Source organism: Daucus carota, chromosome 3 (assembly GCF_001625215.2).
Source record: "Daucus carota subsp. sativus chromosome 3, DH1 v3.0, whole genome shotgun sequence".
Lineage (NCBI taxonomy): Eukaryota > Viridiplantae > Streptophyta > Magnoliopsida > Apiales > Apiaceae > Daucus > Daucus carota.
In genome coordinates, this window is record NC_030383.2 from 45,369,217 (window position 1) to 45,386,980 (window position 17,764).

The 17,764-nt window shown below is 32.8% G+C and overlaps 1 protein-coding gene across 1 annotated transcript; it reads right to left on the reverse strand.

Annotated features, from left to right (window-relative positions):
• Positions 1 to 12,184: 12,184 nt before the first annotated feature.
• On the reverse strand, positions 12,185 to 17,449 carry LOC108212537 (uncharacterized). The gene has a single exon (XM_017384264.1). It carries the CDS (start codon positions 17,447 to 17,449, stop codon positions 12,185 to 12,187), a length of 5,265 nt encoding a protein of 1,754 aa, XP_017239753.1.
• Between the last annotated feature and the right edge of the window lie 315 nt (positions 17,450 to 17,764).

A 17,764-nucleotide genomic window follows, 5' to 3' on the forward strand; every position in this document is an offset into this window, starting at 1 on the left:
GGGACGGAGAGAGTAGTAGCATTAAATTAAATCAAGAAAAAGCGTCAAAAAGTTGGCGGAAGTGACCGTTCATGAAATCAGTTAATCCAAAAACACACACATCAAAGCAGGGGTGCGGTCAATCCGTACGAGTGCCGACCGGAGATACTAGTAGGTCTCCGGCCCAGAACATGTTGGTCTCGCTGAGGCCCTGACTCAAGTGTAATGTGTGTAGAATCCTTGATCAATCATTAGCAGAAAAGAGAAAAAAAAAACTTGATCAAACTGATTTGACGTATATACTCCACATATCCGCTGATTCAGATAATATCCGCGGCGCCATGTTCGGATATAAATATTATTATTTTGTTCATTTTATTATTTTATTCATTTTATTTAAAATCATTAATAACAATATAAGCTTCTCAATTGTCATCCTCATATAAAAGTTTGATGGGACGGAGGCACGCTTGGGCAGTTCCTCATAGGGATGGCAACGAGTTGGATCAGTTCGGATATTTGAGATATCCAAATCCAAATTATTTTCAAAATCCAAATCCAATCGGATTTCACATATCAAATCCAAATCCAAATCCACGGGTTTCGGATCGGGTTCGGGTTTGTTCGGGTTTATCCAAAACCTGAATTCCGAAATTTATATAATATTGTAAAAATATTATTTTTGATTTTTTCGCCCTTAAATTTCATTATATTTAAAACTAAACTACTTTAATAATAAAGTATTACACATTAATAAAATCTTGAACCGTATTTAATAATTTCTAAACACAAATCTTCAATATATGGAGTATGAAATTTTAAAGTAACTCATTAGTTAAATAAAAAAAGTCACTATAACCCAAAAATATACATTCACACTCTACCTATATATATAAACAAAATTTAGCAGATTTAAAATTGAAAAAAAGTATATTAGTATACATATACATATACATATATATATTTATATATATATTTGGATTTTTTTTCGGGTTTCGGGTTTGGATCAGATTCGGATTTCGGGTCGGGTTTCGATACGGAATACCTAGTATCCAAATCCAAATCCAAACTCGTTCGGGTCTAAAAATAAAATCCAAATCCAAAATATCGGGTTCGGTAAGATCCATTCGGGTCGAAACGGTCGGGTATCCATTTGGATCGGTTTTTTTTGCCATCCCTAGTTCCTTAGTAGCCTCTCAGGGGTCGTTTGGTTCATGGGTATGTGGAATCAGGTATGGGGTTGTTTCATTCCAAACTCATACCTGGTGTTTGGTTGGTGAAAATATAATCTCAAACCCATACCTTAAACCCCCAAGGTATGAGTTTTTGATACCTAGGTGGGAAGGTGGGTATGAGATGGAGGTATGGGTATCCATTCATTTTTGATTTTTTTGTCTCTATTTAAGTAATCAAATATTAATGTTTTATACAAAATTAAATCAATGATGCACAAATATATAACAATAATAATTTTATTAATTTTTTCAATTAATATAAATTAATAACTTATTTTTTACAAATATTGCATATATTGATTCCAGCACTCAACCAAACACGTGATATCATATATGATACCTCAAACCCATACCAGCTTAACCCGATTCCTCATTCCAACCCGATACCACTCTTCGAACCAAACGAATGCTCAATAGTTTAATATCTCTGTTGTATAAATTTTAGAATGTGTAGTTTTATCTAGGGATGGTCATTAATCCCGACCCATCCGATCCCGACCCGATTCGGTGTGGAGATTCGGAGTTTTTTTCGGGTACGGGCCGGGGAACGGGTACGACTTTGGAAAAAAATCGGGGATCGGGCCGGGTACGATTTTTCACATTCCCCCGGCCAGATCCCCGATCCCCTGCCCGATTTTCCCCGATTCCCGACCCGATCCCCGACCCGATCCCCGACCCGATTATTATATTATATTATATTATATTATATATATATTATAATTATTTATTAATATGTTTATATACCCCTTTATGTGCAACTTCCGTCATGGATTTTCACATCACCTGTTTATTGAAATAATTTTTAATACTTAATTCTATCATGTTATAATTAAATCATTGAAGATTTGTTTAAATTTAAAAATTAGGTATTAATTAGACATAATAAAAACTAATCAGAATTATGAATTTAAGTATTCAAATATAAATTTTGATTTAAATTAAAAATTTCAGAATCACCGCGAGTATCCCCGAATCCCGATCGGGCCGGGTATGGGGATCGAAAAATAATACCCGATGGAGATCGGGCTGAGGATGGGTATTGGGATTGGATTCGGGGATTGGGACCGGATATAGCAATCCCCGACACGAAGTGACCCGATGCCCATCCCTAGTTTTGTCCCGGGTGTTGGTCTCTCTTAGAAGATGAAGATTCAGGTTCAAATCTTCCTATTTTAGTTAAATCTTTGCAAGAGCAGCTGTTACAAGTGTTTATCAATACCAAATTTACTTGCAGATTGTATAAACACATCACATAACTTTAACCAGATCAATGCTCATATTTTGCTACCGTCTTGGATAATTTAGCCTCCTCAAAATGATTTTTTTTTTTTTTTTTTGTGTATTGTTTGCCCCAACTTAACTAAATCTTAGATCCGTCCCTGTCAGTATGGATCTGTTTGTATATACTTGTGAGTTATATTTTCAAAAGAATAAAATCAAAATAATATCATATATAATTTTTAATATATGTCCAATAGAATTACAACAAAACTATTCGACTGTGAAAAAATTGGAAAGAAAGAAAATTTTTAACTTTATATCTGACACAATTTTAGGATTTTATATAGCTACATGTGTAATGGTAGTGTACAGAGCTAGAATTGATGTTATGGGGGCACAAAAAATAAATCCTGATGGGTCAGGACTAAAATTCTGATGGCATGTATCAGAACTAGTCCCTGATGAAAACATCTAGAATTGAAAATTAAAGTGTGAAATATATTATGATAAATATAATTAGAATGGGGATAACTTTAGCAAACACATAATATAGACTCACAAGGTCAGAAAAAAATATTTTGTGACTCGATTTCTTAACTTTAATCCGACGGATTATAGATTCATGAAAGAACAGGTGTATGAGTTTGAGATATTGATTTATGCTTTGAATGTGTCTGAAATAGACCAAAAATTTCAAGTTATGGTAGTGATTAACAAGCTCCCTAAGTGTTAGGATTAATCTGCCTGCATGTAGTACACAAATACCTTTAACTTCACATTTAATAACAAAAACAGATAATATAAGACATTACAATCAGTAACCAAAGTATATATATATATATATATATATATATATATATATATATATATATAGAGAGAGAGAGAGAGAGAGAGAGAGAGAGAGAGAGAGAGAGAGTGAGATTCCAGAGAAAACCAAATTATCAAGAAAACCGGGGAACCCTCTTAGATGCCGTTGATTATTTTTGTCATATAAAATCATTTTTCAAATTAAATTCAATCAAAATCTAACACACACAAGGGCAAAATCGTAAGGAATCTTTTTTTGATTCATTAGAAATCTTATAATTTTGGCATCTGCCAAAATCCAATCAAAGCACCCAATCACAAATTATTACATATCAGATCATTACATATATACATTGTGATGAAGAACCACTAGAATTGTAAGCAAGAGAAAGCTACGAGGTCGTGTAAACACTGTGATTCATCAATCGAAGGTTTGTACGACATATCATTCTCATCAATCTTAAATCTTCTTCATACCATTTAATTGTTGTGGCTCTTGTATTCCTTTTCAAACTATCGCAAAATAGCCTCGCTTCATTTTCAGAGATATAATGGCGGAGAAGAATCTCCATGAGAACACTGACCGTTTGTTGGTTCGAGCCAAACCTATCTTCTTAAAGAGAATCATGGACAATCTTTCAGAAGCACAAAGGCAATGGGTTTTGGAGACTGGATTCGAAAAGGTTCTACTTTTCAACATCAAGGAGTACCCTCAACCCTTGAGTTTTTTGATTTCATAGTCTTACAATTCAACCAATTCAAGCATTTCAATTGGTGAGAATATTATAAACTTTTCATAAGATGATGTCCAGAATGTACTTGACTTGCCAAAAGGGGAGTTACTGTTTGAGAATTCTCACAATACAGAGTATACAGATGTTTGGAGATCACAGTTCAAAGATTATATGTATGATCATAAGATTTTTGCAGAAGTTATATGTGATGCTCTCAAATCATCGGAATTGATTAACTTGGAATTTAAATTGAACTTTCTCATTGTCCTCGCCAATGTTCCAATAAGGGTTCCATAACACTTTATGTGTGGTTGAAGATTCTATCTTATTCTGGTGGTTTGGATTAGTGCTTCAAATATAAGTGGTGTGGGTATCTATTATAATGTCTTGGTGATAATTTTGATCAGTGGATTATAATCCCGTCAAGACAATGCTTTATTGGATCTGTTCCTTTCCTTGTGGTATAATACCAATACATGAGGGAATCAGTTGATGAAATAGACAACCTACAGTTGCAACATTTTAAATTGTTTACAGCTGCTAGTCTAAGATATCATTTTGATAACATAATCGATGTGTTGAAGAATAGATTTGTTAGTCTAAATGAGGAAGCTACATACTGAGTTCATCTGAGGATTCAGGAAAGAAGTCAACTGAGATGAGTAATCGTAGATACCGAATACAATAAAACAATGAGAATAAGGAATACTTGTGAGAATAGCTGAACTCAAAAAAACACTTGAAAGAATCTCAGAAAAACTTAAATATATTTAAATAAGTAAATCACTTGAAAGAAGCATAGAAAAAAAAAATTATTCTAAATTAATAGAACGCTTAAGAGAATCTTAGAATATCTTAAATATTTTTAAATTAGAAAAACACCTAAGAGAATTCAAGAAAAAAATATTCAATTGAAATTACTAAAACACTTATAAGAATCTCAGAAAAATCTTAAATTTTTTTTTTTAAAATTATTAGAGCACTTGAGAGAATCCTAGAAAATTTTAAATAATTTTAAATCAGTGAAACACTTAAGAGAATTTTTGAAAATCTAAAATATTTTTAAATTAGAAAAACACTTAGTTAGAATCATAAAAAAATATTCAATTTAGATTAGTAAACACTTAAAAGAATCTCAGAAAAATCTTAAACATATTTAAACGAGTAAAACACTTGAAAGAATCTTGGAAAAAATTTATTTTAAATTAATAGAGCACTTAAGAGAATCTTAGAAAATTTTAAATATTTTTAAATTAGCAAAACACCTAAGAGAATCTTAAAATAAATATTCAATTTTAATTTGTAAAACACTTAAAAGAATCTCAGAAAAATCTTAAATATATTTAAATGAGTAAAACACTTGAAGAATCTTAGAAAACATTTATTTTATTTAAATATCTTAGAGATTTTCTGAGATTCTTTAAATTGTTTTACTAATTTAAATTAGTAAATTAGTAAAACACTTGAAAGGATCCTTGAAAAAAAATTATTTTAAATTAATAGAGCACTTAAGAGAATCTTAGGAAAATATTAAATTTATTAGTAAAACACTTAAAAGATCGTAATAAACAAAAGTATTAGATGATCCGTTATAACAATGGTAAGAGATTCGTTATCATACACAAGATAACACAAAATAAATAAACAACATTCTCTAAGATATTCGATCATTTTTTTTGACATGCTTTTATAACCCAATGGTGAGATTCTCTAAGATATTCGACCAATTTTATTTTTTTTACTTGCTTTTTTTAAATATAAATATACACACACAAGATTTTTTATGATATCTAATTATAAACAGTATAATACAACATGTATGTATAATGTAAAAAAGTTTATTTTAAATCTTTTAGACATGAATTTTTTAATTTTTGAAGTTTGAAATCAAATTTGAATTTATTTTAATTGGTTAATTGATTAGTTGACATAAAAATTATCCATTTAAACATGATATAATGTGTGATTGGTCTTATTTAATTGCTCTTCTTTCCGAATGATCATACCATTATTACACAAGATTCTCTAAGATATTTTATTATTTTTAATAATTAAATCTTACTATTTAAATAAATGAGATACTGAATTTTAATATATTTTGAAATATATTATAGTTAATAAGATCTTGTTGAACACCTAGAATCTAATGTTTGACAAAAGAAAAACTATTTATTAATATAATTTTCTTGCAACTTATTCAACTAGGTAATGTATTTAATGCACGTTATAAGCTATAAATTATAATGTACGTAATCAATGAGAGTTAATGAATAAAGCTGATATATGGAAGCTTGATTGTTCAAGTATGGTATGTGTGAATTGTGTAGAAAGAAATAGTGAATAAGAAGAAAAATCTTTGACGAATCTTTTTGAAGAAGGAAATGTACTGAATGTATTAAATATATGTACAAGATTACTAAACTATCCCTTATAAATTAGATTTGATTGAATTTTTGATAAATCACAATTTAGAATGTGATTATAAGATCAACGGTGATTAAGTGGGTTTCTCGGTTTTCTTGATAAGCTAGGTTTTCTTAGGATCTTCCTCCTATATATATATATATATATAGAGTGAGGTTCCAGAGAAAACCATGTTATCAAGAAAACCGAGGAACCCTCTTTGATACCGTTGATTATTTTTGTCATATTTAATCATTTCCTATATTAATATCAATCAAATATATATCCTAATCTAATACATACGGGGGCAAAATCGTAAAGAATCTGTTGCTGATTAAGTAACAATCTCTTATTTTTGGCATGTTCCACAATTCAATCAAAGCACAAAATAGTCTGAAAATCATTACATATATTTTCCTCTGAAAAGAATCTTTCTCACCGTAAGAAGAAGACAGCCACGTTAAAACACCATGCTCCATCAATTCAAGGTTTATACTACGTCTCATTATCATGAATCTTTGAACTTTTTTACAAAATTTACTTGTTATCACATTCGTATAATCTCCAGAAGCGTCCAATCTTTTTCAGGAATTCAATGGCGGAGAAGAATCTCCGTAACAACACCGGCCTTTTGTTGGTTCGAGTAAAACCTATCTTCTTAAAGAAAATCGTGGGCAATCTTTTAGTTGGACAAAGGAAGTGCCTTGTTGATGGTTGAGTTCCATTGTTGGGGTAGACTTCGAGTTCCCATTTTGATTATTGGATTTTTGGGACTGATTCAAGTTGTATATTTGCTCTCGATCTTGCCGTGTTTTTGCTTGTTCAGAATACGTCCGCATTGATCATGAATGTTGGTGGGGTAGGTAAGAATTGGTTGTTGATTGCTTTTTCGTGATCGGTGATAAGGATCAAGTGAGTCTGATTAAATTGGTCGGATATGGGGTGGGTTTCTTGGATGTTGCATATTATAATCCCTTGAAGTTGCAAGCAATGAAGGAAAATGAAGCTCAGAAGAAGGCACGGGACGCTGATGAGGAATGTTGAAAGTTGTTGGAAGAGGAATAGGAAGAAGTTGGGAAGAAGAAGAACGAGGCGGAAGACTGATTGATGAGAAAATTGGTTCTTCTATGAGTTCCCAAGTCTGAAGGATAAAATGCGCAAGATGTGCTAGAGGATAAAATGCTCAGGAATCTCCACGATCTAAACATTTCAGAGGATTCTAATCTAGGTTCTGAAGAGCTTTTGTTTTCCTCGAAGGTCCTCCCTTTTGATTCTCTGCAACATGAGTAAAGACTTGATGGATGTTGATCAGGTTCTCCACGAGGTGGAAAGCCTCGATGATTCTAAATGATCTCCTCAGAATACTATGTTCTTTACTAAGGTGGAAGTTGATCTTGAGTTAGTTTTTAGGTGTTCTAGTTTGTATTCTAGTTATGTTTATTGTCAACCTGGATTCTCTTTTGTTCATCTTTTGATGGCTAGCTGGTTGTTTCCCAGGGTCTCTATATTCTCAATTGTATTCGCTTATCAATATAACTATAAAAAAAAGTGTGCGGTTATGTTTCTAATTAGAATCAAATTGTTTTTTAAGTATATAATTTATAAGGGTTCTGTTGTGTGTTCAACATGTTTAATTAGTATTCTATGTTACCTTAAAGAATCTTTAATAAAACATAATAAAACCTTTAATAAAAGATAGTAACATACAAAGAGTATGACATAAAAAGTGAATAATATTAATCATGGAGATTCTTTAAATTATTCTTTATTCTAATCTTTACCGTAACTCTTTAAATCACACGTGGAACTATTCTTTGTGTCATATTTGGATTCCTATTACGATTCCTTAAAAAAGTTTAAAAAAAAAAACCATTTCGTCAAAAATTCAAGGTTTTGATAAATGTTTTATATAGCAATAATTTTTGAAAATTATATTAGATGTAATTTTTTAATGATTCATTTTTGCTAAATTTTATAATCTAAGATTCTCTAAGGTGTTTTTAAAAGTGATTTTAGAATATATAAATTAAAATTAAGGGCTTAAATATTAAATAACTTATGTCAACAATATTTAAAATATTTATGATGGATTCTCTTAGCATTGAAATTATATATTTTTAATAAAAGATTCTTCCAACACTAAAAAAAAACATGGCAAAATCGACGGTCAAAAACGGTCAGTTACATTCTACAACAATCAATTTTAGACCACATTAATTATTTACAAATTTATATAAATAATAAAGTCTTGTATGTTATCATGTTATGCATATAAAATACATTATAGAATCTCACATTAGTCTATACATAAAATAATAAATCTTATCATATAATAACAAAAAAATATTTTATTATAATTTAAATATTGCTAAATAATTTTTATTCATTTTTAACATGTATTATATTAAAGTTCTATTTAGTATTATTTATTTTGCTAGAATCTTTGGTTTTATTAAATTCTTGTATGTTTTGAACCAAATAGATATGGCCGAAAACTAATCAATGAAATATTAAGAGAAAATAAATTTTTTAATATTATTTGGTTTTCTAATGTATTTACTGAAAGAAGTTTTCTTAAGTCGTTATCAATTTAAAATAACTTATAGAATCTCATATGAGTGTTATACAAAAGTTTAATAAATCTTATCACATATTTATAGAACATGCTTGATTATATTTATCTTTTCTTTTTAAACTATTATGTTACTAAGATTCTCTTAAATATGCATCAAAACACATAATGAAATCTGGTTAGTATGAATATAACACGTGAGGGAATCCAATTACACTTAAACTGAAATACTTCTCCTATAGTTAAATGAGAAATTATTTATTCGGATTCTGTTGAGAGATCTCCTACCTACCGACAAAATTTTTTTATCTTAAGAATCTTTAAAATATTGTCTTAAATAATAAATATCAAAAGATTCTCTAAGATATTTTTTTATGATTAATAAGAAATATTTGTGCCATGTAAGATTCTTTTAAAATTTGAGATTTTAAAAACCGAGTTATCAAGAAAACCGAGGAACCTCTTAGATACCGTTGATTATTAAAATGGAATATATATAATATCTTTTCAATTTCAAGGGCAATCTTGTACAAAATCTTCTTTGAATTTTATTAATGAGAGGATAGCATGATTTTAGGATCAGGTAAAAGCAATCAAATCTTTTAAATAAGGTAATCAATTAAAGCTGTTTAAAGAATCGATTGATACAATGAAATTATTTACATCTAAAATAGATGCAAATCAAAATTCAGAGATTAAAGAATCCAGTTAATATAAACACAATTCTGAGTTGTGTTCCTAGAACAAACAAACAAAATCTTGTGATATCATGAGAACAGTGAAGGCTGCTGTCGGTACCATGGATTTTATAATCGACACTATTGCTGCAGTCCATCTTTTAGCCCCTTTGCTTGGTCTCCTAAAAATGAATAGAAAACTCATTACTGTTGTCCTTGCTGATAAACCACTAGAGCTGCCAATCTTTCCCTTAGTTCAGGGGAGAGAGCTTGTGGGAGAAAGTGATATTGGGGATAAAAGAGAGACCTAGGAGATGCTAGACTTTGGTGAAAAGCATCACTTAACTTCAGAAATAGAGCGGATAAGGATGGACTACATCAACACACGTATGGATATGCTCGCTAAATCTGATGTGAGGTGTCGCCGTGTCATCTATGTATCAAACTCTTTAACCAAATAAGCCTTGTGAGAAACTAGGTCGCTTCTGTTGAATTCCTCCATTTCCTTTCACGCTTAACCCCATCTAGCCTTATAGAGATCATTTGATGAGATATTGTGGAAAGAAATTTATTAAAGAATACTGGATTCCTTAAGAAGTTCTTGATAATTGAAGTTTTTTTGCTGGTCTCTGTTGTGTTCTTACGGGCTAAGAATGATGGTTGTTAAAATTGACGATTTCAATTTTTTTTAAAAGCTGTATTTCGAAATGCATATAATAAAAAAAAATGACAAAAATATTTGATTATATTTTACATTTAACATATAATATTTATAATAAAATATCTTAGAGAATCTTGTTTATATATATATTAAAAAAGCTTCGTAAATATCTTAGAGAATCTGGTATCTTCATTATATTAAAATGCTTTAAAGACTATTATGTCAAAAAAATGCTTTAAAAAATTTGTTTTATGTTCACAATAAAATCTTCTAGAAAAATATTGCACGATACAAATATTTATTCCTAAAAATAATAAACTATATTAGAGAATCTTCTATATATATTAATAATGTATAGATTCTATGAGGTGTTTCACCAATAACTTTTAACATTTGAAGGATTCTTGAAGTGTTCTTTTAAATATTATTATAATTTTTAATTAGGATTCTTTGATATTAATTAGTTTGAAATTCTTCAAAATAATATTAATTTAAAAATATTTGAAGTGTCAAAAATATATTATAGGATGAATAAATTATAAAAAAAAATTAAATATTTTGAAAGAATCTTGCACGATATAAATATTTGTTACTAGAAATAATAAAACATTTTAAAGAATCTTCTATATAGATTAGTAATATTAAGATTCTATTAAGTGTTCCACGTATAGCTTTTAACATTTGAAGGTTTCTTTAAGTGTTCTTTTAAATATTATTATAATTTTTATATTAGAATTCTTTAATATTAATTAGTTTGAAATTCTTTAAATTAATATTAATGTAAAATATTTGAAGAGTCAAAAGAATATTAATTAAAACTACTATTTTATGTAGGAGATTCTATTAGACAGTCTTATATTTTAAATATGGATTCTATTAGACAGTTTTACATTTTAAATTAGATATAATTTATGTAACAAAAAAAATTTAATATTTCTAAAGTAACTTATAATTAGTAAGACCATATAATTTTCTTTTAAGAATATATGTAGGAGCGAAACGACTTTGCACTATAGTTAGCTCAACACCAATCAAGAACCCCCAAGGAAGATGATTTATTATTTTACATAATAAATACTTGTGCAATGCAATATTCTTGTAAAATTTGAGATTTTTCGTGTATAAGTTAAATTTTGGAATATTTATTTTTAGAAAAACATTTAATAGAACAATACGAGTGAAAGATTTTAATTTTTATATATAATTTTCATCAAAAGAATCTGCATAAAAATATGCATCAAAACACTTAATGAAATCTGGTTAAATCATATTAGTATGAATATAAACACTTCAAGGAATCCAATTACACTGAAACTGAAATACCTCTCTTTTGTTAAATGAGAAAATATTTCATCAGATTCAGTTGAAAGATCTCCTACCTACGACAAATTTAAAATTTGAAATTCAAATTAAATACTGATTGATTGATTGAGATATGGATAATATAGAAAAGGAAATCAATTAATTGCATATCTTATTGAATGTACTGATTAAATGCATTAAATATATTACCGATTGTATGCATTAAATATATGTACAAGATTACTATAATATCCCTTGTGAATTAGATTTGATTGATTTTTTGATAAATCATAATTTATATTATGATTATAAAATCAACGGTGATTAAGTGGGTTTTTCGGTTTTCTTGATAAGCTGAGTTTTCTTAGGATCTTCCTCCTATATATATATATATATATATATATATATATATATATATATATATATATATATATATATATATATATATATATATATATATTATTTTCTTGTATATTGATCTATGTTTTGTTTGGTTTGTTTCTTTTTTCTGGATACTTTGGAGCTAGGTGTTCGTGACTTCTTTCATTCTTCATGGGTATTCTTTTCTTTTTTGACGAAAAGCAGGGGTTTTATTAAGCATTCAAATCGTGCAAAATACAATCATGAATCGATTTAGGAACAGAACTCCTATCGATAATACGACCTGACAAATAATATGATTCCCTAGCAACTTGATGGGCAACCGTATTAGCAGACCGTTTGACAAAAAACAAATTAACCTTGTTTAGACTTAGGAGGTAATTACGGCACTCCTCGATGATCAAGCCAAAATATGATCTGAGCTTTGCCGTACTTCTAACAGCTTGCACCAGAACCCAGCAATCAGATTCTACAGAAGCTTCCCCCCATCCTCGAGCATCCATCCAACTTAGCGCTTCCTTAAAAGCCATAGCTTCAGCTTCCAAAGGAGAAACCATGGCAGGGTGAAACACAGCTTTTGCTTCTATCAGATGACCTTCAGAATTTCGAGCCACTAAACCAAAACCAACTCCACCACGATCTTCAAAAACAACAGCATCCAATGATACCTTAATTGTGTTTGGCTGGGGCTTAACCCATACTACAGCTCCATCTCCTTCTGCGAACGGCTGTAGAGGAGTAATAAAATTTCTTGACTGGGTTATTTTCCATTGTATAAGGTACTGCTTTGCATCCGCCACTGTTTTATTAAATTTCGTATGTCTTTGGTTCCAGACTACATCATTCCGTGATCTCCAAATTGACCAGCACAAAGTTACCACCTCTGCATATTCGGCCTTGCTGCAGGTATTGAACATAACCTGTAGCCACATTCTGAAACAGGTGGCCGTTTGAAACTGGATGTTAGGGAACATAGTAGCCCAGCACTGACGAGCAAACCTGCAGTTCACTAACGTATGCACAATCGATTCTTCTTCCTCTTGGCAGCTCGGACAAGTAACTTGAACTGGAACGCGTTTCTGATGAAGTTGAGACAAGGTAGGGAGACAATCAGATAAAGCCCTCCATACCAGATTAAGAACCTTCGGTGGAGCTTTTATACTCCATAAAGTTTGCCAAATTTTGTCATTCTCCTCCACGTTCCAGTGACCCCTCTGAGATTGCAAGAATCTGTACGCCGATTTAACCGTGTAGTTACCCATTCCTTCAAATCTCCAGTACAGTTGATCCTCAGTGTTTGTCTCAGACAAAGGGATGGCCAGCACACACACCTGGTCCCTTTCATTCAGAACATCCTTTACTACTTCAATATCCCACTCCTTTTTGTCTGTGCGAAACAGCGAAGCAACAACATTATTTTGTAAAGGTTCTGGCATAGATGTAATATAAGGGTTCTCATGCACTAACAGCCAGGGTTGGCCAAGGATTTGAATTGTTGAACCATCACCAACTCTCCAACGAGCCCCTTCCTTAAGCAATTGTTGAGCTTCAAGAAGACTACGCCATATAAAACTTGGATTGTGGCCTAGCCGAGCATGAAATATATCCGATGAATCATAGTATTTAGCTTTGTACAATCTCGAGACAAGGCTGTTAGGAATACTAGCCAATCGCCATAGCTGTTTACCTAACATAGCAATGTTGAAATCTCGAAAATGTCTAAAGCCCATGCCTCCAACATTTTTATGTTTCGCCATTCTCTCCCAAGACATCCAATTGAGCTTCGATTTACTGTTCTGACCTGAGTTCCACCAGATTCTTGTTAAGCTTTTCTCGATATTCCTTGTAATATCTAGCGGAAGAAGGAATACGTTCATGGCGTAAGATGGCAGGGCCTGAGCAACATGTTTAACCAAAATTTCCTTTCCAGATCTCGAAATATAGTTACCGTCCCAACTACGGACTCTTGAGTCAACCTTATCCTTCAAGAAGCCAAGAAGAGCTGACTTGTTTCTGCCAATAATATTTGGTAACCCCAGATATGTCGAGTGATCATTTGCTTCTGCCATTTGAAGCCACTGAGCTATTGAATCTTTATTGTACTGCAGAACATTCGAGCTATAGAATATTGAAGACTTGTTTCTGTTCACTTGTTGCCCTGAAGCTTTTTCGTATAATTCCAAAATCTCAAGAATCCTTTGAGCCTCAGTTGAGTTTGCTTTACAAAACAGATAGGAGTCATCAGCAAATAGCATATGGGTGACCATCGGGGCCTTCCTGCAAATTTTAACACCCTGAATCCATTTCTTTTCTTCATATTTCCTCAAGAGCGCAGAGAATCCTTCAGCACATATGATGAATAAGTATGGAGAAAGAGGATCTCCTTGACGTATTCCACGGGTTGGACAAATTGGACCCATTTCGTGCTCTCCATGAATGATTGTATAGTTAACTGTGGTGACACATTTAAGCACCAGAGAAACCCACCATTGAGAGAAACCCATTTTCAGGAGAATTTCACGCAAAAAATCCCACTCGATACGATCATATGCTTTGCTCATGTCGAGCTTCAAGGCCATATACCCATCCTTACCAACCTTCTTCCCTTTCAAGTAGTGCATGATCTCATAAGATATCATAATATTGTCAGAAATGAGTCTATTAGGGATAAATGCACTCTGATTATCAGAAACCACATCATGAAGCATACTTTTCATTCTGTTGGCCATAATCTTGGTTATGATTTTCATGATGACGTTACAGAGAGCAATCGGCCTCAAATCCCCAACTACAATTGGATTCTTCTTTTTCGGGATCAAGACAATGTTAGTGTCATTGATGCCCTGCAACAACTCACCCGTGACAAAGAAGTGTTTTGTAAGCTTATACACATCTTCACCAACAATTTGCCAGTGTTTCTGAAAAAAGGCCGGAGTCATTCCGTCAGGTCCTGGTGCCTTATCGGGGTGCATCTGGAAAAGTGCTAGCTTAACTTCTTCCCTTGTCACCTCTGTACTTAAAGCCCCATTTTGTTCTGGTGTGATGGTTTGAGGAACACAATCAATAACAGCTTCGTACTCCACTCGACCAGCTGTAAAAAGGTCCTCATAGAAAGATTGAATAAGGTACTGCAAGCCATTCTCCCAGTCTAACCATTCACCTGAATCATCTTTTAGCTTAACAATACGATTAGTCCTTTGCCTTCTATTACACGCAGCATGAAAGTACTTCGTGTTCTTGTCACCAGCACTGAGCCAAAGCTGTTTAGAGCGCTGACGCCAAAAAATCTCCTTCTGATCCAATATTAAAAAGAGCTGGTGTTTAGTATCCTTGTATTCCCTCAAGGACTGCTCATCACGTTTTCTCCGGAGAAACTTTAACTTCTGATGGCATTCTTTAATCCGTTTGTTAAAGCAACCCGTCACTTCTTTTCCCCAAACACTTAAGTTTTCTGCACACTGCTGAATTTTCTGTTGAACTGTTGACACCCCATTAGATTCCCAGTTTTCTCGAACAATGACTCTACATAATGGTTCCGTTAGCCACGCATTTTCAAAACGAAATCTCTTCTTTCTCAAGCCAGGACTGGAGACAGATGGTTCCAGAAAAATTGCACTGTGATCGGAGGGTGATCCTTCCAGATTATATAATTTTGAATAAGGAAATAACTCAAACCAGTTACTTGTTGCCATAGCCCTGTCTAGCCTGATTTCCAGCCAAGCATCCGTACCCCTTCCCCTCTCCCAAGTGAACGGATGGCCATATAATTCCATATCTTTTAAACCAACCTCTTCTAACATATCATTGAACCCATCCAATAACCATTGTGGGTAAGCAGCTCCACCTTTTTTATCCGCCTGCGAAGCTATGTTGTTCATGTCTCCGATAGTACACCACGGCAAGTTGGCATCTCTGGAGAGATTACGTAACAGCTCCCAAGTTCTTCTCCTCTGGCTCCTGTTTGGCTCGCCGTAGACACCTGTTAGGCGCCATGTTTGTATAGCACTAACAGATATTTCGACATCAATGTGGTTACTCGACAAGCTGCGTAATTGGACTTGATCTTGATTTCTCCATAACAAAGATAAACCTCCACTCCTTCCCTGAGCCTCCACAACTAACATGCCTTGAAAACCAATCTGAGAACGAATACATTCCATCTTCTCTTTACTACTTAAAGTTTCACATAGAAAAACAAACGAAGGCCGATGTTGACGAATGACGTCTTTTAGGAACCGAAGCTTCCAAGGCGGCCCCATGCCTTGGCAGTTCCAACTTATAATACTCATAATGATAGGCGGGACTGCATAGCAGTACCCGCCATATTTCCGTTTTTTTTTGTTCTGGTCTTGTTCTAAAGTACTATCCGCCATTTCCTCTTCATGTGGGCTTTGATCTCTATTAGCATCTGGGCTTGTTGGTTCATGGGCCACTCTTCTTCTTTTCGGGTCCGTGTAAGTAATTTCCTTATTTTCCTCTGAAATCCCATTCTCAATATAATCATTATCTAGAGAAACAATCACCTGCTTTTTATTTTTATCCTGAACTCCACCTGGTACGCCTAAATTTACTCCAACAGCTATCCTGGAATCAAGGGATGTGGTTGTCGTGGCAATCCCTGATTTCCCGGGATTATTGTTAGCAGTTGCTGAATTCAAGGCCACTGATTTATCACTGTCTTCCTCCGTTGTGGTGTTCACCGGAGTTGCACCACCTGCCCTCAGCCACTTATTTCCCATGGTGTAAGAGCGTCTTTTTGGATCTGCTCGCATCCATGCACCATACGGCTTCTCAATATCACTGCCTTGAACGTCAAAAAGTTTGTCACAGAATTTGTCACTGTGCCCAATTAAACCACAAATGAAACAAAAGGTGGGAACAGCCTCATACTTGAAGTACACCCAGCACCATTCTGTCTCCGATTTCCTCAGTTTCATTCTTCTTTTCAACGGATTGTCAATGGGAATTGAGACCCTGACTCGAAAGTGATCTCTCCATACTCCCACAAAGTTGTTTACATCTGATTCCACGAACCTGCCAATGTGATTGCCAATGTCTGTAACTACGCGTTGTGGCATAAATCCAGCCCCCAGACCATGCAGTTGCACCCAGATCTCCAGATTATTTATGTTCATCGCCCTAGGATCTACACCCTCCTTCAGTCTTTCAAAGATCAAGTGGAAGCTCCCAAATGTCCAAGGACTACCATCACAAACTCGTTTAATGTCAATCTTGTGGTAGAATTGAAACAAGAAGCGATTTGGTTCTAACTGTTTCACATACATACCCTTACCCGGTCGCCATAATGTAGCCATCTTATGTTGCATGGCTTGAAAATCAATTGTTGAATCAGTAAGAAACTTCCCAACAAGGCACCACCTAGTATCAATTTCACTTAGAATCGTTGGCTCTTCTGTGTAATTAATTTCTTCTAGTTCTTCATTTTCAATGGAGAATTTGGCGAAACTCTCTGCCATTTCATTCACTATATTACTCTGACTCGACATACAGTAAAAACTCTATAAATTAATAATGTCGGGACCGGAGAAATTTATTAATTTAGAGAGTTATTAATTTATCGATAAATTAATAAATATTAATTTAAAGAGTTTTTAACCGATTATACTGTACATCTATACCTCTTAGAATTACATTGCAGCAAACGAACCTTGGGACTTAAAGTAAATTAGTAACTACTCTAAATGTAAAAAGAGAAATAAATGTGTTCGGTGTACCGTATTCTTAAGCAAGTTTGACATATATAAATTACATGAATGTGTTAGAGTATTCAA